Below are 24,201 nucleotides of genomic sequence, written 5' to 3'. Positions count from 1 at the left end.
TTGCTGATTTTACAGCAGTTTAGGAAAAAAATTATGAATCGCAAGTAAATGAAGTTACAGATTCAAAAACTTAAGGAAACCTTTACTACATTTGTTTTCATCTTTGATATATATTGTTTGCTGATTGTATTATAAAATACTAGTAGAAAAAAAAATTGAACAAAACATATAATATTAAAATAAAGCGCTCCCGGCACTTTTGGCGAAAGACAGGAGGAGCGCGATAGTGCTTCCCAGCACTCAAGGGGTTAAACAGTTTTCTGGATGATTCTAATCAGGGTGGAGAACTCATTGCTTACCCAAGGAATCTTATTACAGTGTCAGGAAGAGTAAAAGAAACAGTTTCCCTAGCTCAGTGAACTGAGTCAGTGATTGGGGTGTTAAAACGGGTACAGCCCTAGCCGGCTTGGCTCAGTGGATAGCGCGTCGGCCTTCGGACTGAAGGGTCCCAGGTTCGATTCCAGTCAAGGGCATGTACCTTGGTTGCGGGCACATCCCTAGTCGGGGGTGTGCAGGAGGCAGTTGATCGATGTTTCTCTCTCATTGATGTTTCCGGCTCTCTATCCCTCTCCCCTCTTCTCTGTAAAAAAATCAATAAAATATCTTTAAAAAAAAAAAAAAGAAAACGGGTACAAATCCTGTGGGAGCAAAGAACAAATGCAGGCCAGGATTGTCAAGGGTGGGGGAAAAATAAGGACACATATGTAATACCCTTTGTAATACTTTAAGTAATAAGGCAAAAAAACAAATGCAATTGCACCATGAAAAATTGGATAAGCTCCTGGACTTTATTATTATAGAATTTTAAAGCAGTATATTTGTTAGAATCAGAATATCGATATATATGTATGTTTCACATAGATGTTTGGGGGCATTGGAGTGGAAAAATTGGCCATCTTTTTCTATGTTGCTTATTGACAAATATAGACCTAAGCAACGTTTCTAATAAAAGAAGGGAAATTTCATTGTAGAAGCCTGGCGGTGGAAGTTTGGCATGGAAAAGGGGGAAAGAGAAGCTTCTCATGCTTTTAGATTATCAGCCATGCTCAGCTTTTAGATAATTAGCCATGTTCCCGAGGACTATCAAATAAGATGCCGGGAAAAGTGGATGAGAATAAGGCCAAAGGAGTATTTGGAATAAGGGTTATGAAGCTCATTTGTGAGGTAAGGTGATAAAAACAGCAAGGATTAGCAATTCTTTCAAGAAAAGTGACAACTGAGTAAGAAATAGTAATAGCTAGAGGGAGGCTTGGGGTGGAAGAAAATGAGTATCGGCTTTCTGGCTTACTTAGAAAAGCAGGTCAATGGTGGTGTCATTACAGAGATTAGGGATTAGAGAAAAGTGTTGGGAGGGTTATGAAAGATCAACATCTGCAAGGTATTATTCCTCCATGGACAAAGGTGGTGCATATGACATCTGTCTTCTGGCATTCAGAAGTTTGGCTGAACCAGGGAGTTAGAATTCCTTCAGGATTCCTCGCTAATTGGAGGAGGAAGAGCTACTAGACTTACTGCTAATAAAACTAAGCTGGTGGTCTAGAAATTAATTAAAAATGAACTGTGTGCCCAGCCCGTGTGGCTCGGTGGTTGAACATCAACTTATGAATTAGGAGGTCACAGTTCGATTCCTGGTCAGGGCACATGCCTGGGTTTCAGGCACAATCCCCAGTGTAGGGTGTGCAGGAGACAGCCGATCAATGATTCTCTGTCATCACTGATGTTTCTATCTCTCTCTCTCCCTCTCCCTTCCTCTCTAAAATCAATAAAAATATATGTATTTTTAAATGAACTGTGTATTACTCTTTTTAAAGTTGGTGGGGGCAAGAACAGGCAGGGAAGAGTAAATTAATTCTATTTTATCATGTTGAATTTTGAGTGTTTACTGAAAATCCAGGATGTGGAAGGGCTGTCAGGCAAGCACACCAAAAGCAGGACATGAGCGCTTAGATTCTGTGATGAACAAATTTGTATTAAGCACCTTTAGTATAGACCAGGCACTGGCGTTAGCACAAGAGATACACGTGTTTAAGAAGTCCTCCTGCAGTTGAGAGCTGAAGTTACCCAGAGGTAGGTGAGTTTGAAGTAGCTCTTGGCACAGGTCACTATTGAAAGCATTGCTCCTGTTTTCCACACCTCAGCTATTTACCTTATTTCTCCCTACTTTCATATCACTTACCCTTCTGATACCCCCTTTTTTTTTTCTACTTCCAGATGTCTGAGAGGGTTGACTGGTTACAAAGCCAAAATGGGGTGTGCAAAGTTGATGTCTATTCACCTGGGGATAGCCAACCCCAGGACTGGAAAATGGTAAGTTGTCAAACCTCCTTACCAGACACATACTGGGTTCAGGGTATGTGGAGTGCCATTAAGAGTAGCCCTATTCTCTCCACCACCACCATCCACCTCTTGTTTTTGAATACTGATTTCTTGGGGAAAAATGAACTTGTTTAGAACAAAAAATTTCCATCTATAATTTTTGGGAAACATTCCTATAATATGATATTTAGTAGGAGAAATATGCTATATTTAATGAAAATATACATTACAGCTGTAAAATTTTGTTCATAGAAAGTATTTTCTGAAATATAGGCTGCCTCAAAATGGTCAGAACTATAAACTCTCATCTAAGTAATATTGTCATTCTGCCTTCATCATTCAACAAACATTTATTAAATACTTACTTAATATCAGGCACTGTAAGTCAGGGTCGAGTCAGAAGATGGAAACCACACCAGTAATTTCATGTTAAAATACTGTTTATTAGAGATAGTTAACCAAGTTAACTACTAACGCTGTAAAAGAGGACTCTCGAGTTCTAGCAGTAGCAAATGCAAAAAACAACTATCCCTAGGCTGAGAGAGTGAACAAGGAAGACAGGGAAAAATTCACAAAAACTCCTCTTTCTCAATCAAGGCTGCTTAAGATCTCTTTGGAGAAAGTGTGATTGTCATGGGATCACACAGCCTGTCTAAGAGATAAAACATTTACATATCTATAAAAGACATTAAGACATCTATATATATAAAGAACCAGGGTCTGAAACATCCAAAATGACTGAACGAACAACTGAACACTGAAAGTCAGACCCAGCACTGACTGCCGAAGGGGCTGCAGATCAGGCCCGGAGAGAGAAGCAGGGTCTGATCCACAGCCCCCATGGCAGTCAGTGCTGGGTCGGCGCTGCCAAAGTCAGTCCTGCTGTCAGCGCTGGGTCTGCACTGCAGAATTCAGTCCTGCAGTCAGTGCTGGGTAACCCTGGTGACCCAGCACTGACTGCACCGCTGTGGGTGTGGCGACCTAGCACTGATTGCCAAGGGGGCTGCGGATCAGGCCCAGATAGAGGCCTGGAAACAGAAGCAGGGTCTGATTCACAGCCTCCATAGCAGCTGTTGATCAGCCCTTGCCTCTCTCTCTCCGGGCCTTGCCAGCAGCTGTGAGGGCTGTTGATCAGCCCTGCCTCTCTGATCAGGCCTGGAGATAGGCCCGGAGATGCTGACTGGCATAGAAACCAACCAATTAGAACCAAATATGGGTGAGCTGCGAGGAGCCAATGGCTGCCTAGGAGGTGGAGCTTTTGACACTGACTGGCATAGAAACCAACCAATCAGAACCTAATCTGGGTGAACTGCGAAGGCAGAACCTAAGGTGGGGGTTGAGGAGGGGTTTTAAGGGCAACAAACAGCTGTTTGGTGTAAGGTGTAAAAAAGTGGCTCGATTTTTTAATGACTGGTTTGCAGTATAGTGTATATGGCTGGCTATCAGTCTAGATATAGGGATTATATATTTTTGTCTGCCAAGAGCAACTCCTCCTGCTGAAGAAGGCTTTTCCACCCCATTTAAGCAATCCTATCCTAATATATAATCTATCTATACTAATAAAAGGGTAATATGCTAATTGGACTGGGTTTACTGGCCATCTTCTGGACATCCAACTTCCTTCTGGACAAAGCCATGGTGGTGGGGGCTGAGGCAGAGGCAGTTAGGAGTGATCAGGCCAACAGGGGAGGGCCATTGGGGGTGATATCAGGCCTGCAGGGGAGGGCAGTTAGGGGCAATCAGGCCGGCAGGCAGGCAGGCAGGTGAGCAGTTAGGAGCCAGCAGTTCCAAATTGCAAGAGGGATGTCCAACTGCCAGTTTAGGTCCTATTCCTGTGGGATTGAGCCTAAATCGGCAGCTGGACATTCCCCAAGGGGTCACCAATTGGTGAGGGTGCAGGCTGGGCTGAGGGACCCCCCCCCCTTCCCCGCCGTGCATGAATTTCATGCACCAGGCCACTAGTATAGATAATAAATATCCAGTTACTATAGAGTAAGTGCCAACCAAATCTGCTTCTATCAGATCTTTTATTTACCTCTGTCCTTTCATTTAGAAAAACAAAACAGATGAGTTTTAATATTAAACAAATTAATAGAAATTTCTTCATTTTTCACTGAGAAGCATTCTGGGGAATGCAAAAAAGAACAAAACTATTTCAGTTTTCATAGACATCATTAATTTGGGAAAATAAAAAATAAATATGAAAATATAAATATAATTTAAAAGCTCTAAATAACTGGCAGATACTAATGATAAGAAATCTATGATTATTTGCCAAATGGATTTTCTGGATAGTAATTGCTATAGCTGTTTAAAGAACAGAAATTTCTGAAATTATCAGAAATTTGATAATTTCAAAGTGGGAGGTAGCCAGGGAAACCTTTATAAAATATGCTTAACTGAGCTAGAGATGAAGAAGAATAGAATGGAAGTTTATAGTGTGTTGACTTAAAACTAAGCTCCTGTTCTGGCCTAGTGGCTCAGCTGATTGGAGTATTGTTCCATACACTGAAAAGTTGTGGGCACATATCTAGACTGTGGGCTCTATCCCGGTCGAGGCGCATATGGGAGGCAACTGAATGTTGTTTCTCTCTGTCTCTCTTTCCCTCCCCCTTCCTTTCTTTCTAAAAATCTATAAAAACATGTCCTCAGGTGAGTTTTGAAAAAAATATAACTAAGCTCTTAAAGCAAAAGATGCCAAGGAGAGAAAATTAAACCCCTTGACCCTTTTCATATTCTTTGTGAAGACATGAAATTTTTCCCTAGCTTTGATTCAGAAAGATTCAGAAATAATTTTTTTTTTAAATATATTTTATTGATTTTTTACAGAGAGGAAGGGAGAGAGAGATAGAGAGTTAGAAACATCGATGAGAGAGAAACATCGACCAGCTGCCTCCTGCACATCCCCCACTGGGGATATGCCTGCAACCCAGGTACATGCCCCCGACCGGAATCGAACCTGGGACCCTTCAGTCCACAGGCCGACGCTCTATCCACTGAGCCAAACCGGTCTCGGCGATTCAGAAATAATTTGATATCCACCTCCCCTAAAAGAGATGGGTATTTAGTTGTACATTGCACTGATATAAAAAGAAATGTGATTGGCCTTTCAGTCAGTCACTATGGCTTCATCAAGGACTTTTGCAAAATTCTTCTATTTATTTAACTCTTTAATGAGGAAATTGATGAAGTGTTATAACCAGTACAAGTGGAATAATGGACATAGGGTACACACATTTTAGTTTTAAAAAACATAGATAATAAAAACCTATAAACACAGCAAGCCTTGGCCAGTGTAGCTGAGTTGGGTGGAGAGTCCTCCCAGGCACCGAAAGATTGCAAGTTCCAGTCAGGGCATATATCTAGGTTGCTGGTTCAATCTCCGGTGGGGGCGTGGCCAATTGATATTTCCCTCCTTTCCCCTGTCTTTCTCTCTCTCACAAACAAACAAAACCTAAAAACACAGCATGCTAACACAACTCTATACTCTATCATGAAGTTCTATGCTATGCTGTAGGTTTGTTGCTATTTTTTTAATGTTCTGTGAAAGAACTGAAAAGGATAAAAGAATAAATCCCACATCTGCATTAACCAGACTTACCTTTACATGTTAGCTCAATTATGGAAACACGCCTATTTGCAGATAGTGTGCCTATCTGTAAATAAGTAGTCACTATTAAGGGATAATTTTCAATAAAGGGTGAAATCAAGATTCCCAATCAGATATGAAAATGAATGCATGTTAAAGATTTTATTTAACTCTTTAATGAAGAGACTGATGAAGTGTTATAACCACTTCAAGAAGAACAAAATATATATATATACATTTATAGGTCAGGAATATTGAAATAAATGCACAAATAGAGGTAAAACTGGCTTCTTCCACAGTGGGAAAGGGAAGTCAGCTGAACTTCCACTGGGCAGAATTTACATGTCTATGGACTAAAGAATTATTTTGCATTGCTATCATTATCTAGTTTACAGACATGTAAAATAGCTTCCATAGAGTCAAAACAGATTATGTAGAAAGATGTAAACAATGCTTAGTCTATAGACTATGGACTAGGGACAATACATGGTTTTATATTGAAGTACAAGTTTTTTTCCCTACAGTTGCCTTCAGTTTAATAAAAATTCTCAGAGTAACTTTGATCACAAAATCAGGATAGTCTGATCAGAATTGGCCTGATTATTTATATAGGTACAGCAACCAGATAGTTTGCTTTGCTGGAAGTTTTCATAAGGAATCTTAGATTGGACTTGTAAAGGCCTTTATTATTTGTTATTCTGTGACTAGAAATTCAAGACTAAGAAACCCTACCAGGTTTTACCTGCAGTTCCTAGAAGAACAAGCATGTATGCCATTGGATTTCTTTGACATTATGTTCCTAAATATAATCTCAACCATTTCTGTTAATTATAACTTTTTTCAAAGTATTTTCTTCCTTTCTATTTCAAAAGGAAAACTATGGAGGGAGAGGTATATAATTGTGAACTATTACACACCAGCTAATGTACAGACTAGTAGAGCTCATGATACATAAGACAATTTTTACAGCCACGCACATTCCTTTTACAACCTATATGGCAAAAATGAACACATTCATTAACAGATCCAAAGTCATATACTTTCTATAGCAATAAAAAATAAGAAGCAAAATCATATAAGCTATGCTTAGTTATCAATATTTCCTTTTCTATTTTACTTAGGTATAATCTAAGTAACCCATGAATATCCATTAACTAACTCAATTTAATACCAGTCCAGTGTTTTAAGTTACATAAAAATGTTGGAAATGCCCTGGCTGGTTTGGCTCAGTGGATAGAGCATGGACCTATGGACTGAAGGGTCCCGGGTTTGATTCTAGTCAAGGACACATGCCCAGGTAGCAGGGTCAATCCCTAGTAGGGGGTGTACAGGAGGCAGCCAATCAATGATTCTCTCTATCATTGATGAGTCTACCTACCTCTCTCTCCCTCTCCCTTCCAATAAAAATGTAAAAAAAAAAGTTGGAAATTTATAATCAAGTTGACATATTATAAAACATAAATTGAAATAAAGTTTGTCAGAATAATTATTCAACTGGATTAAATACAAATTTATATTTTTCATCATCTTAAACATTAAGTAGAAGTAATACTAACTTATTGGATCTGTGTAATGTACAAATTTATGAAGATCATATCAAAGTGAAATAAAAATGAACACTAGTATTATTCTTAACACTGATAAATCAGAAAAGACATAACTATTTTTATTCTACTAAAATTATTAAACTAATCTTGCTTGCCTAAGTTAGACTTACCTAACTTACCTAACTTTTAAAGATTTACCCAATTTATGTAAACTTAGGTTCCTAAAATATTTCTGAGTCAGGGTCTATAATAATACTTTATCCAATCAGAATAGAGGTATTTTAATTTAATAGACTTTATAATTAACTTATTAATACAATGTGGAGATAGGAAAACATTACTACTTACACTTAATGCTTTTATGAATGACAGACACAGTGATACAAACCTAATAGATAGCTTATAGCATCAGCCAGCCATTAGATTCATGTGTCCAGTTTTCAACAAAATATCACAAGACATACAAAGAAACAGGAAAGTATGGTCCATTCAAAGGAAAAAAAAATCAACAAGCTCTGTCTCTGAAAAAGCCCTGATGTTAGATCTACTGGACAACACTATAACCAACTGTCTTAAAGATACTCAAAGAACCAAAGAAAAGATTTGAAGAAAGTCAAGAAAACAGTATCTGAACAAACAAGAAGTATCAATAAAGAAATAAAATCTACAGATAACCTAAAAGAAATTCTGGAGGTGAAAAGCATAATAATGGAAATGCAAAATTCACTAGTAGATTTAAAGGCAGATTTGAGCAGGCATAAGAAAGAATCAGCAAACTTTAAGATAGGAAAGTGGAAAGTATTGAGTCTAAGGAACAGAAAGGGAAAAGATTGAAGACAAGTGAACAGAGCCAAAGGGTCCTGTGGGATACCATCATGCAAACAAGCATATACACTGTGGGAGTCCCAGTAGGAGAAAAGAAAGAGAAAGGGGCAGAGAGAATATTTGAAGAAATAATAGCTGGAAACTTCCCAAATCTGATGAAACTAAACATCCATGAAATTCAATGAACTTCAAGATGAACTCGAAGAGACCTGCATTGAAACACATTATAATCAAACTTTCAAAAGACAATGACAAATGGATCATGGGTAGAAGTGATATTTGTCACTTCTAGGCCTGGACCACAAAAGCCTCCTATCCAGACCTTTACTGTCTCTGTTGTTCCTCATACACAGGCTTGAAGAAAAGGTTCTGAGGCCAAAGAGAGGGTGAAACCATGAAAAGCAGAACCTGGGTCCCTGAGTCACTGCAAAGACAGCTGCTCTTTGAATGCCCTCTCTAAGCAAAGTGATCAAGACTCTATTTTGTCACACCACTGAGTTGATTTAAAACTAGCATTACCCCAAATAATAGATTTTGCCTGTCATTTTGTTGCCAGCCTAAGTATCTCACTATCAAAATGCTTAAAAGTTCATCTCAAATGTCACTTCATTTTTAGTTACCCAGCCAAAATTATCTGTCCCTCTTCTCAAATTAAATATATCTCTTTTAATTATTTTATAGCACTAATCACATAGTATTTAATAATATTTATGTTCATGTTTTGTCTCTACAATAGATTGCATATTTCTTTCACCTTTGTATGTTTTACAGTGTCTATAGTGTGTTGTACACAGACATGATATACATGTTGCATTATACAGGTAGTTAGTGTTACACATCATTTGTCTCCCTTAAATCACCTCGGCAGTAGCAGGCCATCAGGTTGGTCCTCTTGGTGGTTAGCATCTACTTTGAAACCTGATTTTCCATCTTTTGAATGCTGTCTTTGCTCTGACTCCACCACCTTTTCTCTGTCACTTTCTCAGGCATGCATAAGGGCAGCTTTCCCCCCCTAAATCTTCATTGTAAAGGTAAATTCTGTTCATTAGGAAGTTCCCACCTGTTATTGACCTTTGGTTATGAAAAATAATTTTTAAAAGATTTGTTACAGGAGCTCAGTAGTTTCCCCACACTTCCCACCTGGTCTGACAGGAATGAATCATAAACACATCCCTAGCCATATTGTCTTTCAGAACTTCTCTTTCCACCCAGAGTACTACTTTCCCATACATGCAAAAAGTCAGGTTTCATCCCCCAGTGCTTCTATAGCTAGTTAACTGTGTCTTACTGCATTGCCCTAAAGATCAAGTTTATTGGCTTCTCTCTTCTCTTAACTCTTTTGAGGTCTAATTTTTATTTGAAATGTTTAAGTGGTATTAGCTATTTTATAGACACCACATTAAGTGTACAAGTTATTTTGTGCATATTATCTTATTTAATCTCATTTAATCAATCATGAAAAAATACTTAAAATAACAATTACCATATGAACAGCAATCCCACGTCTGAGTGGGATCTGAAGAAAACAAAACCAGTATCTGGAAGAGATATTTGCATCCCTATGTTTTTTGCAGCATTATTTACAGTAGACAAAACATGGAAGCAGCCTAAGTGTCCATCAGTGGATGAAAGGATAAAAAAAATGAGATATTATTCACCCATAAAAAAGAAAGAAATTTTGCCATTTGCAACAGTATGGATGAACTTTGAGGGCATTATGCTAAGAGAAGTAACTCGGAGAGGGAAAGACAAATACCATATGACCTTATTATATGTAGAATCTAAAGGAAAAAAAGAAAGAACTCATAGTTACAAAACCAGTTCATGGTTGTGAGGGGTGGAGTTGGGGGTACAAAATGGGTGAAGGTAGTTAAAAGATACAAATTTCCATTTATAAAATAAGGAAGTCCTGGGATAGAATGTACAGCATGGTGACTATAATAAATAATATTGCATTGCATATTTGAAGCTCACTAACAGAATAGGTCTTAAAATTTCTCATCATAAGAAAAAATAATTTGAACTATGTGTGGTGATAGATGTTACTAGATTTATTAGTGATCATTTTGCAATATATATAAATATTGAATCATTATGTTGAACACCTGAAACTATTCTAATTTATATGTCAATTATATCTCAATTAAGAATAATAAACTTTAAGCTATATGTCAAAAGTAAAAACAGAAACACAAAACTTACCTGTCCAGAAATCAAAGGGCTCCTCTCCTTCCAAATGGCACAAAATTATTGATTTTAAGACAGGCAATAAATGCTAGCAAAACAGATTTTCTGTTGTGTCTTACCCAACAGAGAATAGAGCTCTATAAACCATAATTCATTAAAGAATCACCAAGTAGCGAGACAATAAAACCAGTTTCTTAATCATTACTGCTACTATTTAACCAAAGTGAAAATCAAAAGCAAAATTAGTGGAGAAGAAACTTAAAACTAGAAAAACAGAATACCTGCATAGTTCCATTTCCACTTGGCATTTATCTCTGAGGACCAGGAAGCACCTGGTACACTACTCTCATGATGACATTTATGTCTGTTAGGTGAGCATGTCAGACATCTTGGCAAAGATTTCCAAAACTGTTAAAAGGTCATTTTCAGAGAAAGGTGAAATAATGACTCAGAAATATATAAAAATAAACTCATGTTAAATATTTTATTTAACTTATTAACAAAGAGCTGGTGTGGTTCAAAATATAATCTAAGAAAAAAAGACATATTTATAGATTAGGAATATTGAAGTGAATGTGCAAATGGAAGCACCTTTTATACAATGTATCCTTCCCTGGCCAAAATTACTGTGTGTATAAACAACAATTATATCTCATTGCTATCAGTTGTCTACACTTTACAGAATTGTAAAATAGCTCCAAGAGAATTAGAATCAGAAAATGTGGAAGGATATGCTATAAATTATGCATAGTTTTCCACTGAAGCACAAAATTTCCCTACAGTGCCCATTGTTAATATAAGGATAATCAACTAGGAAGACTTTGAACCAAGCACTGTGGCCAACAGGCAGCTTAAACCAGCCCTTCAGAGGACTGTACAACTACTTTCCTCTTCTTTCCAAGTCATCAAAATACAGCTGCGGTTAGAGCACCAATTTTAGAGTAGGAACTGGATTTGAATACTAACCCTTATCATGTAGTAGCTGTGAGATGCTAGTGAATTTATTTGACTTTTCTATGACTCAGTTTTCCTACCTGTGAAATTGGATGAGTGATATCAACCTTACAGGCTGTGTATGAGGATTAAATTAAATAATGTGTGTAAAGCACTTAGCACAATGCGTGGCAAACATAGTATTTAACAAATAGTAGTTAGTAACTATATGACACTTGGTAATTAAAGTACCAAATTAATCTTTAGAGATGGGCAATACTTGTTATTCCAGGAGCTATAACTCCAATAATTACAATGATCCTTTACATTTGATAGTGAATAGGATAATTTTACATACATTCTTATTTTAGCTTGTGTTCAAATGCAGATTATATATTACAGAATATAAACATATAAGTATGTGCATGTGCTTATCACAGCTAGTGTCCACCAAAGAATCTGTATTCCCTTAAAACTAATAAATTGTCCACAGCTATTAACTCCTCAATTATAAATCAGATTTTTAACTTAAAGTGATATTAAATAGTCCTTTGGAAGTCATTTAGCATATCCAGATTGTGCTTGTGTAGCCTGGCAAAGTGATTAACTATGCACAATTATCCTTGAATTTTATAATTTTTTGAAAACTATATTTTGTAATAAGAGACCTAAATAAAAACAGATTAACCATAGGAAATAGCGATTAACATTAATACAAGAAAAATCTGATTTAGTTCAAATGCTAATTCAGCTGTGAATGTGATAACTGTCAGATCTTAAGGATACATGTTGTTAGATGCAATATAGTGCAGTGGCTGAGAGCATGGGCTCTGGAGTCAGACGGCCAGCGTGGGAATTCTTGTTCCATCAATGATTAACCTCAGGTGAGTAGCTAAATCTCTCAGTTTTTCAATTTCCTCCTCTGTAAACTATGAATAATAAGAGAGCTAACATTTAAGTTTATATGAGAGTAATATTAAATGAGATAATAGTCAAAATAGTTGGAACAGTGCCTGATAAATAGTAAGCACTTAATAAACATTGGTTACTTCTATTGTGATGAAGAGGAGTTCAGGCTTGAGCAAAGTGACCGTTTTTGTAACTGATCTTTGAGTTGTCCTGAATATCCCCTATGTTTACTTTGTTGTAGTCGGATGAATACTTGTCTGTTTTTAAGGAAGCCTCAACTGATCCTGTCAGAGTGCTCAGCTGGCTCCGCAAAGACCTGGAAAAAACTACAGCAGGGTTCCAAAGTGTTAGGTTCAAGCCTGGAGAATCATCACCTGATGGGGAAATGACCAACTCAGAAGACCCACAGAAGGGTTTCACTGTGGACTACTACAATACCACCAACAAGGACAATACAGGGAGATTTCATTTTGAGATGACTCACAAAGAAAACCCTCTCCCAGGGTCCAGTGCCCAAGATGATAATGGGAGTACAGTGGATGAAGTTTCCTTCTATGCTAACCGCCTCACAAATTTAGTCATAGCCATGGCCCGCAAGGAGATCAATGAAAAGATCGATGGCTCTGAGAACACATGTGTTCATCAGTCAGTGTACATGGGGGATGAACCCCCCCCTACCAAAAGCCTGAGTAAGGTGGCATCAGAGCTGGTGAATGAGACTGTGTCTGAATATTCTAAGAATACTACCTCAGATAAGGTTCCTGGCTCTGGTGACAGAGTCTTAGGATCATTGCAGAGTCCCTCAAATTTGAGATACAAGACCACTTTGAAGATCAATGAATGCAAGGGTCCAGATGGCAAGCCTAGTTCTAAGAAGTCTTTCTTCTATAAAGAAGTGTTTGAATCTCATAATGCAGGTGATTCCAAAGAGGGTGCAAGGTCCTTACCTGGGGAGAGAAAGATGTTCAAAGGGCAAGAAAGGCCTGATGATTTTACAACTTCTGTTAGTCAAAAGATCATGACCTATGCTAACAGTGTGGTGTCTGATATGATGGTCTCCATAATGAAGACTCTGAAAATCCAAGTGAAGGACACAACCATTGCCACCATTCTGCTGAAGAAGGTACTACTTGGGCATGCAAAAGAGGTAGTCTCAGATCTCATTGACTCCCTCATGAAGAACCTCCACAATGTCACAGGGACCCTCATGACTGATACAGACTTTGTCTCGGCTGTGAAAAGAAGTCTCTTCTTTCATGGAAGCCAAAAGGCCTCAGATATTATGGATGCTATGCTGTGGAAGCTATACAGTGTGATGTTTGCCAAGAAACCTCCTGAGAATATCAGGAAAACCAAGGACAAGTCTGAGAGTTATTCCGTGGTCTCCATGAAAGGAATGGGTGGTCCTAAAAACCAAAAGGTAAATTTTGCAACAATGAAATCTGAAGGTAAATTGAAGGAAAGAGTGTACTCTCCTCCATGCAAACCAGAGAAGACTTGTGTTGAAACTTTGGGTGAACACATTATCAAAGAGGGCCTGAGTTTATGGCATAAAACTCAGAATAAAGAAGGAAAATCTCCAGATTTTCAGTGTGCAACAACTCCCAGCAACCAGTATGACCCTCCCCCAGACTTTCCGCTGGAATATCCTCTGGATACTTGCAATTTCATCCCCCCTGTGCATCACCTAGAGAACCCTGAGAATTTTATGTGTGATTCAGACTCCTGGGCCAAGGACCTGCTTGTATCTGCATTACTTCTGATTCAATACCACCTGGCCCAGGGAGGAAGCATGGATGCACAGAGCTTCCTTGAAGCTGCTGGTAGAACCAACTTTCCTACCAACAAGGCCCCTGTAGTTTCTGCTGAGACCAACCTTAAGTCTTCACATATGGAAGGTAACCAAGAAGAAACAGAGAAGAAGGATCTAATGAGTGTTTTCTTCAACTTTATCAGGAATTTACTTGGTGAGACCATTTTCAAGAATGACTATAGCTCTGAACCCAAGGTGCCAGAGCAACCCATAAAGGAAGACCTATGTGAAAGACCTGTACCCCCTTGTCCCATCAAAGTGAGTGAAGGTGATGAGCCTGGTGGTACTCTTGCTGGGCTGGCCAAGATGGTCACCAGCCACATGAATGGGCAGATGATAGAACATCTGATGGACTCAGTGATGAAGTTGTGTGTCATTATTGCCAAGTCCTGTGACTCTCCCTTGGCAGAGCTGGGAGATGATAAATCTGGGGATGCCAGCAGGCCAGCTTCAACCTTCCCAGATAGTTTCTATGAGTGCTTACCAGTCAAGGGCACAGGGACAGCAGAGGCTGTCTTGCAGAATGCCTATCAAGCTATCCATAATGAATTGAGAGGTGTATCGGGACAGCTCCCTGAAGGGTGTGCATCAACCAAAGTGGTTGTCAGCAATCACAACCTAATTGATACAGTTCAGAACAAGCAACTCCAAGCCGTACTTCAATGGGTAGCTGCCTCTGAGCTCAATGTCCCTATTTTGTACTTTGCTGGTGATGATGAAGGAATCCAAGAGAAGGTAAGGAAGAAGAGTCAGAGGAATTTGGAAATATTTATTAATGGTTCATTGGGGATTTAAGTTGTTAATTTCTAAATGGGAAGATAGGCACAAGAAGAATGGGGACAGTAAGAATTTGAAGATCATGCCTCTTGGCAGAAATAATGGGTAAAATAAAATTATATTTTGCCCAATAAGAGTCACTTTAAAGGGGGAAGAAGGAGGTATATGATAAATCAAATCTGATTCTTTTTTCTGCATATATTGGTGGGATTGCATAGATGAGGAACTCCAAGATACTTGGTAAAAGACTCAGATTAAGGTCAGAGCTTCAGGCTGAATTTTGGATAGGACAGCATTGTCCAATGAATGAGAAGGGACTACTGGGAAGCACTCTAGGGATGTGTTAAGGTGGGAGGGGGGGCGGGGAGAGCAGGTGGCATGAAGGATCTAGATTGATGAGCTTTTCAAAACTTTCATTATTCTTTTAGCTGGTTGTCTAGGAGATCTTGGGGATTTGAAGAGATTTGATAAATAGCATCCCTCTTCTCCTTGCCCTAAGTTCTGAATCAGTTGGAAAAATAAGACTAAAGAATAAGGCAAATGGGTCCGGCCAGTGTGTCTCAATGGTTGAGCATTGACCGATGAACCAGGAGGTCACAGTTTAATTCCTGGTCAGGGCACATGCCCAAGTTGCAAGCTCAATGCCCAGTAGGGGGCCTGTAGGAGGCAGCCAATCTATGTTTCTCTTTCATCAATGTTTCTATTTCTCCCTCTCCCTTCCTCTCTCTAAAATCAATAAAACTATATATATATATATATATATATATATATATATATAGAATAAGGCAAATGGGAAATCAGCTTATCATTGTTATACTGATAAAGATAAGGCCTTGGAACCGCTCACTGAAGGGAGATTTTGAGTCTGGAAAGCATGAACACTTACGCAAGTTGCCGCCTCATGCTGTTGTAGAGGAATTAAGAAGAAGAGACTATCCTCACCAGACACACACACCATTTTAGGGCTTTTGATTCTTGTGTCTCAATTGATAAAAGTGGAACAATGGTGGTTAACAATTAAATAGTAAGGGGTGGCAAAAGAGGCTGGGGTTATTTATTAAAATAATTCATGCTCATAGAAACCAGAGGATGTGGAGGAATAGGCTTTGTCTGTTTAATAAGTGGCATTAGAAACCCTTGCAACTGGGTTACTTGGCTTATCTGATGACTGAGAAGACACAGGATTTGATAGCATCCAGATTAGGCTACAGTACACTAAACCTAAACAAGAAAATACCTGGTCTGGAGAAGGCTACTCAAAATGTGGCCTATTTGAACCAACAACATTGGTATCAGCTGGGAGCTTGTTAGAAGTTTAAAATCTCAGGCTCCACTTCTGCCCTACTGAATCAGAATCTTGATTGTAGCAATTTAGCAAAATCACCAGGTGATTTGTGTGTACATTCGAGTTTTCCAATCCTACAAATATTCCTAAGAGTTCTTAGCAAAATGGAAAGTGTCTCTGTCGCTACAGCTTTACAAGTCTGTAAAACAGCAATTTATAGAGGGGGCTATATTCAAAAAGCTATAGACTGATGAAAAAATACAAAAAGCATAGCTCTCATATGTACAGTGTGTGAAACGGGCTTTTGTTCCATTGCCATCTCTTAATTCAACCCATTGTATATAAAATACATTCTGGTTTTAGATTATTTTGAATTAGAATGTCTGTAACATACTTACCTAAATTGGGCACAATAGCCTTGTAGTACTTCCCCTGTACACACACACAAGCACAATACCCAAACATCTTTTCCCATTTATAAAGATAAAGACGGTCGTCTATTTTATTAAAGGAAAAAATGGAAAGGACATCCAAACTTCAACTAATGAGGCAATTTTCATTGAATATCACTATAATTTTAAGAACAGTTGGATGAAGTATATATCAAAGAAACTTCCCAAAAGATAGATTTGAAATTTTGGGGGGAAAGAGATTTAATTAATGTATACAAATATTCTTATGCTGACTTGAACCCAGTAACACTGGGATGTCCATGAGCCCACTTCCTTTAAATAAATTTGTATCTATTTTTTAAATAGGTAATGTGTGCATAGTTCAAAATCCAAAGGCACAAAAGGATGTACTGTGAAAACTAAGGTGTTTTTTTCTTCTCATTCTTATCTCCCATCCTGTTGCTCTTTCTGGAGAAAACTATTGTGATCAATTTCTTGCTTATCCTTTTAGAAATACATGTGCATACACAAGTAAGTACTTATATGTATGCATCTCATTTTAAGTCTCAAATGGTAATAAGATATATATAGGTGTCCTAAAAAATGTATACACACTTTACAGCTGATAGCTCAGTTGATGTTTCTTTCTTTTCAGATTTAACCCATTGAAATTAATAATTATTCAAAGTGTATATACATTTTGGGGGGGACACCTTGTATATCCTGTTCGGCAACATATAGAGCTGCTGCATTCTTTTTAATAGCTGCATATTACTTCACTGTATGAAGGTACTGTATTTAACCACTTTCCCACGTATGGACATGTCAGTTGCCAATATTTTGCTACTATATGCAATGCCATGTGCACAGAATTCAAATGTATCTGTATATGCTAAATACTTAGAAGAGGATTCAAGATCACCATAAATGTCTGTTTGTATATATATTTCTTTCTGTTTGTATATTTGATATATATTTTCAAATTGCTTTCCATAGAGCTTGCACCAAATTTGCATATCTACTAAAACAATATAAAAATGCATGTTTTCCATATTTTAATCAACAGTGAGTGACAAACTTTTGATCTTTGCCAAGTGTTGCCTTCCTTTGTACTTGGCTTATTAGGAATGAGGGTGAATATCTTTTTAATGTTTAAGAGCCATTTGAATTCCCTTTTTCGTGGATGAATTGTTTGTTTATACCTTCAGCCCATTTTTCTGTTGGGTTGTTGGTCCTTTTCTTATTGATCTGTAGGAATTTTATGTATAAGGAAATTAGTCTTTGTGATATTAAATACAGTTTTTAATCATTTGTCTTTTGGTGTTTTGTTTATGCCATGTAGAATTTTTTAAATGTTTACAAAGTCAAATCTAAGACACTTTTTTCTTTTATTTTTTCCTGGATTTTATGTCATATTTTGGAAGACATTCTTTACGCCAAGATATTAACAATACTTTCCCATGTTTTCTTCCAATGCGCAGTATTTTTAAAAAATTTTAAGACTTTGATCTATTTTTATTTTTATATAAAATATGAGGTAGGAATGCAATCTATTTTTTTTCCAGATGGATACCTACCTTTGGTTCTTTTTCTGAACTTTCTTTTCTGTTTCATTGAATTACTTAACTATTTACTATTTTAATACTATTTAAATTAGCACACCATTTTAATTACTGTCATTCTATAATTTTAAAAATATCTGATAGGACAAGACTCCTTATTTTTCTATCTCAGAATTTTCTAGGCTATTTTTCTCAGTTTGTATCCCCAGCCTCAGGTAACCATTAACTGGATTTCTATCATAAATTTACCTTTCCAAAATTTTAAACAGTGAAGCTATAAATATATAGTCTTTTACATCTGGCTATTCACACTTAGCTTATTGTTTTTGAGTTTTATCCATGTTGTATATAACATGTATTGCTGAATAGTGTTTCATTATATGGATAAACTACATTTTGTTTATTCATTTACTAATTAAGGCACATTTGAATTGTTTCCACTTTTTTGCTACCATGATTAATGTTAACATGAACATTCACATACAAGTTTTTTGTGTATATACATTTTCTTTTCTCTTGGGCAACAAGGAGTTGAATTGCTGCACTTTATGGTAAGTATGTCTTTAAAAACTGCCAAACTGTTTTTCAAAATGGTTGTACCATTTTATATTCCCACCAACAATTTAGTTTCTCCACATTCGCATCAACACTATATATTATACCTATTATGATGGTATCTATAGTGGATTTAATTTGAGCATCTTTTTATGTGCTAATTAGCTCTTCATATATGTTCTTTGTTGAACTGTTTATGCAAATCTTTTGTCCATATTTTGACTGGGTTGTTTTCATCTTGTTATAAAGTTACAAGAATTCTTTATATATTCTGGATACAGGTTCTTTATCAAATATATGATCTGCAAATATTTTCTCAGTATGTTTTTTGTTGTTTTTTTTACTTAATGGAGTCTTTTGAAGAGCAAAAGTTTTAATGGTAAAATCTAATTTATCACTTTTTGCCTTTTATTGCTTGTGTTTTGATGTTGTAGCTAATCTTTGCATAACCCAGTGGGTTGGTTCTCCATTGGAGGAGGCCCCTTTACACTTTCCTCTATATTTAGTTATTTCATGTATTTACTCCATGTAGATTTAAAAACTTGTATACAATGTTATATTTACTTTCAACCATAAAAGTATTTTATAAAACTGAAATTTTTACTATTTGTTGTTCTTCATTTATTCTCACTGTTCCCAGTTTCCTTCTGATATCACTATCCTTTTGTCTTAAGAACTAGAACATATTATCTAACAATGAATTCTCTGTTTTCTTTAATCTGAAATTTTTTTAAATTCTTTATTGTTGAAAGTATTACATATGTCTCCCTTTTCCCCCATTGACTTCTCCCTGCCCGCTCCCTGAAATTTTCCTTATTCCTGAAGTATATTTTTACTGGATGTAGAATTCTGGTTTGAAAGTTCTTTTCATTTAGTGCTTTACTATGTCATATCCTTCTGGTGTCTATGGTTTTTGATAAATCTGTTGTCACTCAAATTGTTGTCCCCTTATAATATAGCATTTCTCTATGGTTGCTTTTGATTTTTTATTGTTTTGTTTTGTTTTAAGCAATCTGATTATGACAAGTCTTAAAGTGAATTTCTTTGAGTTTATCTTACTTAGGTTTACTGAGCTTCTTTTTTTTAAAAATATATTTTATTGATTTTTTACAGAGAGGAAGGGAGAGAGATAGTTAGAAATATCTATCAGCTGCCTCCTGCACATCCCCTACTGGGGAAGTGCCCGCAACCCAGGTACATGCCCTTGACCGGAATCGAACCTGGGACCTTTCAGTCCGCAGGCCGGCGCTCTATCCACTGAGCCAACCCGGTTATGGCTACTGAGCTGCTTAAATTTGTTATGTCTTGTGGCAAGTTAGGGAAGTTTTCATCCATTATTCAAGTATTTTTCTATACCACACTTTTCCTCCTCTTCTAGGATTCTCATGACATAAATGTAAAACATTTTGTATTGTCCTACAGGCCCAGTAGGTCTGTTTATTTTCTTAATCTTTTTTGAAGTATAATCAATCCTATGTTTTTCAGTGTGGCTAATTTCCATTGTTCTATCTTCAAGTTTACTGATTTTCCTCTATCTTTATTCTGCCCATCCAATAAGTTTTCATGTTGAATTTTTTGTTTTAATTCTAAAATTTCCATTTGGTTATTCTTTATGCCAAGACTTTTTGTGTTTCCATTTGTGTCAACAGTATTTGTAAGTACTTTAATTCTCACATGGAAATTTTCCCTTCTGAAAGAGCTCCTGATATTGGCCTGCTTCCTTGCTCTTTGACTTTTCATCGTAGAGTCAGGTGCATAATGTACAAAATAAAAATTAAGGTTACTTTAGTTTGTTGCTGCAATGATTCCAGATGAATGGCAATCTACTATGTTCATATTAGAACAGTTGCTTTGGATATTTTTTCTCATTTTATACTTGGAAAGAAAACTAAACATTGATTCAGAGACTTGGGTATGAATTTTGCCCTTGCTAATTTCTAGCACTGACAAGTCTCTTCACCTCTCTGGGAAACATCTTCATGAAGATGTTTTAAGCAATCTGATTTTGACAAGTGAAGGTTGAATGGATCTTTGAACTGCATTCCTTCTCTAACACTTGAGGGGTCTCTCGCCTGTGGGGCATGGGACAGCATCCACATTGTCCTTTAACGTATTTTTCTCCTGCCCTTGTTGGGGACTGCTTGATGATATTACATAAACTTAAAAACACTGGAATTCTTAGCAAGAATACCATTGACCAAACAGCCACTGGAAGCAGGAAGATTTTAGTCTAGAAGGAAATTATATTTTCCATATCATGAACAGATGGATGTTAATATCTTTTTAAATTGAAGGTGAAATAACCAACTTTCTTCTGACAACAGTTCAGTGAACTTTACAATTAAGGAAGTCTCAACATCTACTTTGAATCCCTTCTGCTGACGTTTCTCCAAGTCTACCTGACCTCTTTGTTCTAGCCTTGGCAGAATCTTTCTGGCCTGTTCTGGGATGTTCTGCTCTCCACTACTGTTTTCTTTCCTTTCCACAGCTACTTCAACTTTCAGCTGCCGCTGTGGACAAAGGACGCAGTGTAGGGGAGGTTCTGCAGTCAGTGCTGCGCTATGAGAAGGAGCGACAGCTGGATGAGGCGGTGGGAAACGTTACACGGCTGCAGCTGCTGGACTGGCTGATGGTGAACTTGTGATGGAAACCCACCCACTGCTTTCCCGTTTTCCAGAAGTGGGCCCAGCCTTGCCCCCTGCCTTCATTTTCACTCCCACAGCTCCCCTCTCTATATCCTCACAGAGCCCTAACATTATCTTCATCCCACTCACATCAAAGACATGTCATCTTATGCTAGTCACTGGATTTTGCAGATTTTCCTGTCCATGCGAGCAAGGACATAAAATAAAATAAAATTACATTAAAGGGCTCCTGTGTATGGTTTCCTTGGGATCCAATGTGCCACAACCTTTTGCAGCGGGGGTTCAGGATCTGAAGAAGGGGCCTCACACAAATGAAAATGCTAGACAAGAAATATGAATTTAGAAGGCTTTGGGGGCCAGGGGTGTCCCTTTTGTGAAGAGCACACCGAAACTTTGGCCAATCCACTTTTCAGTTTTAGATACACATCTTGCCCTCAGTAAAGCACAGCAAACAGGTAGCAGACAGACCATCTCAAAGGTCAGTAAAGATTTACTTTGAGGCTATCAGGTCAGGAAATTGCTTCAAGCCATCGCTATCTCAACATGGAATAATTGGTGCATAACTTTAACCCTGCTAAAGCTCAAGGTTCATCAGCCTTCCGTGTTCCTTGATGCACTCTCATGATAGTATTGACAATGGATGGCTTCCCGCACCAATGGGGCAATAAGGTAAAGAAATCTCAGGGATGAAAAAATAATCAGATGGATAGCATAAGAAAATGTATCCCCCATTCTGTCACAATTTGCAGCTCCCCTTCTTTAAAGTGTTCCCTAAATATAGGAAGTCAGAATTTATCAACTCATTTCAGTCTTCTATAACCATGCAAATTGGGAAATATTTTTAATGTCCAACCTAAATCATTCTAATTATCAAGGATTTGGCTTCAAGGACAAAACTGTCCACCTCGACTTTATCCATGGTTGAAGATAGGTCCAGAAGACTCGAGATTTCTTGCTAGTTCTGTACCTTCCTGGTTATAAGACATGGGACAAGTTACCTCTCCCATGATACTGCTCTGACTTAACCCCCAGACTGCCAGGGAATGCGATCGCGCTCCTCCTGTCTTTCGCCAAAGGTGCCGGGAGTGCTATCGCGCTCCTCCTGCAGTGTCACTATTAGATGCTAGTAGTTCACTCTTTATTGACAGATGGCACCTAAGTGCAGATTACTTATGATGCTGAACGTTTGTAGTTCTAAAATTGACCACTGGCATTTATCTGCCTAATTTTTTACAGGTACTACGATTTTATGAAGTTTACTCAGATTTTGTAGCCCAAAAGCTTTGAAATGGCATCCAGTTCTAAGTCTGCTTTTATTAGTGATGATGATATTGCTAAATATGTTAATTCTTGCTGTGAAGATGACGATTTTGTGGAAGATATTGGAGAAGGGTGTCCCTCTATTTTAACATGTTTTGTTCAAAAAATTTTTTCTACTAGTATTCTATAATACAATCAGCAAACAATATATGTCAAAGATGAAAACAAATGTAGTAAAGGTTTTCTTAAGATTTTGAATATGTAACTTCATTTACTTGCGATTCATAATTTTTTTCCTAAACTGCTGTAAAATCAGCAAAAATGCCTTGGCAATTTTAGCATAGTTCCTAGGATATTGCTTGGCACTCAAAGGGTTAATGTCCATATCACCCCATTTAAAAAGCATTTTGTTTTTATCCTGGCCTTTCTATGCAATTTTATATTACTGATCCTTCCTTCTAGAAACTTTCTCCTCCTTTGGTTTCTAATTTTCCTGTCTCTTTGGAACTCTACTTTTGTCAACCACTTGCATATTTATCTTTCCTAGGACTCTCTTGACCCTCTGCTATTCTCACCCTGTATTATCTTTCCTGCCTGACTTTATGCAAACCCATAGCTTCAGTTCTCTGGTGTGTCTTTTCATAGAATATTACACAGTGATTAAAATGAAAACTATGATGCCAAGTATATTTTTCATGTCTATGGCATTACGATCTTGAGTTTCTTGTAAAATTTTATAGGTACTAAAATTACAACATATAGAGATTATGTACACATTAGCTAAGGACTAGAAAGGCAAAAAAGTAAATGAACTTAATTAGACTATGGGAGTGGTGGGTGGATGAACACATCCTGCTATTGTGGTCCTAGAGAAGCATCAGACTTGGTGCTATCACTTGCACCAGCATCTCAGTATGGACTTGTGACCCATCTGGCCAATCAAGGATCCCAATATCTCAGACATAGTGATTGGTTTAAGACCAATCATTTCTAAAACTTCCCTGGCAGCAAGGAAGACTGCATATTTGATTGGATGATAATGATAATCTTAACTCTGGGCACAGCTTGTCTTCAGAATGAGGTTAACCATAAAAAGAAGCGAGGTTAAAATGTAGAGGGAGTCTGAGCCCTATGACCTTGTTTGAATTCCTAGATTCTGCTGTGCCTGAAACTACACATACCCTTCTGATTGCCTGATTATATAAACCAATGAATGTCCTTTGTTGCTTAAACTAGTTTGAATAGAGCTTCTCTCATTTTCAAACAAGAATCCTGTCATGGGCAAAAACAAATTTTAGAGTTCTATTAGTGATGATATAACTGAGTGTTTAACATCCCCTCCACACACACAAACCCATACAAACACACCCCCATTGCTTTATCTGGTTGAGGGCATAAGGAGAGAATATAGATGCAAGGACATTCTCTCCCACCCCCTCATATCAGGAATCATGCCAACTGGCCATGTGAATAGAGTTGTTTTTGTTTTGTTTTTTAAACAAACCTTTACGCATTAAAAACAACAATCTTATGTATTGTACAATATAAGTGTGGTCTCTAATACAAATCATTGGTGAAAAGGAACAGGACACGCCCTCAGCAGAGG

At 37.4% G+C, this 24,201-nt stretch overlaps 1 protein-coding gene across 4 annotated transcripts in view; it reads left to right on the top strand.

Annotated features, from left to right (window-relative positions):
• Nucleotides 1-21,553, top strand: part of AKAP3 (A-kinase anchoring protein 3) — a 30,300-nt gene extending 8,747 nt beyond the window's left edge. For 3 of the 4 annotated variants that reach the window (XM_036298562.1, XM_036298561.1, XM_036298560.1), the window contains 3 exons: nucleotides 2,212-2,307; nucleotides 12,548-14,854; nucleotides 21,179-21,553. In XM_036298562.1, the coding sequence (XP_036154455.1) occupies nucleotides 2,212-2,307; nucleotides 12,548-14,854; nucleotides 21,179-21,334 (2,559 nt within the window). In that variant the 3' untranslated portion in view covers nucleotides 21,335-21,553. The remainder of the gene's footprint in view (nucleotides 1-2,211; nucleotides 2,308-12,547; nucleotides 14,855-21,178) is intronic. The other variant, XM_036298563.1, reaches the window with a different exon arrangement.
• Nucleotides 21,554-24,201: the final 2,648 nt, after the last annotated feature.

Source organism: Myotis myotis, unplaced genomic scaffold, assembly GCF_014108235.1.
Source record: "Myotis myotis isolate mMyoMyo1 unplaced genomic scaffold, mMyoMyo1.p scaffold_m19_p_3, whole genome shotgun sequence".
Lineage (NCBI taxonomy): Eukaryota > Metazoa > Chordata > Mammalia > Chiroptera > Vespertilionidae > Myotis > Myotis myotis.
This window is presented reverse-complemented; position numbering and strand designations above follow the sequence as displayed.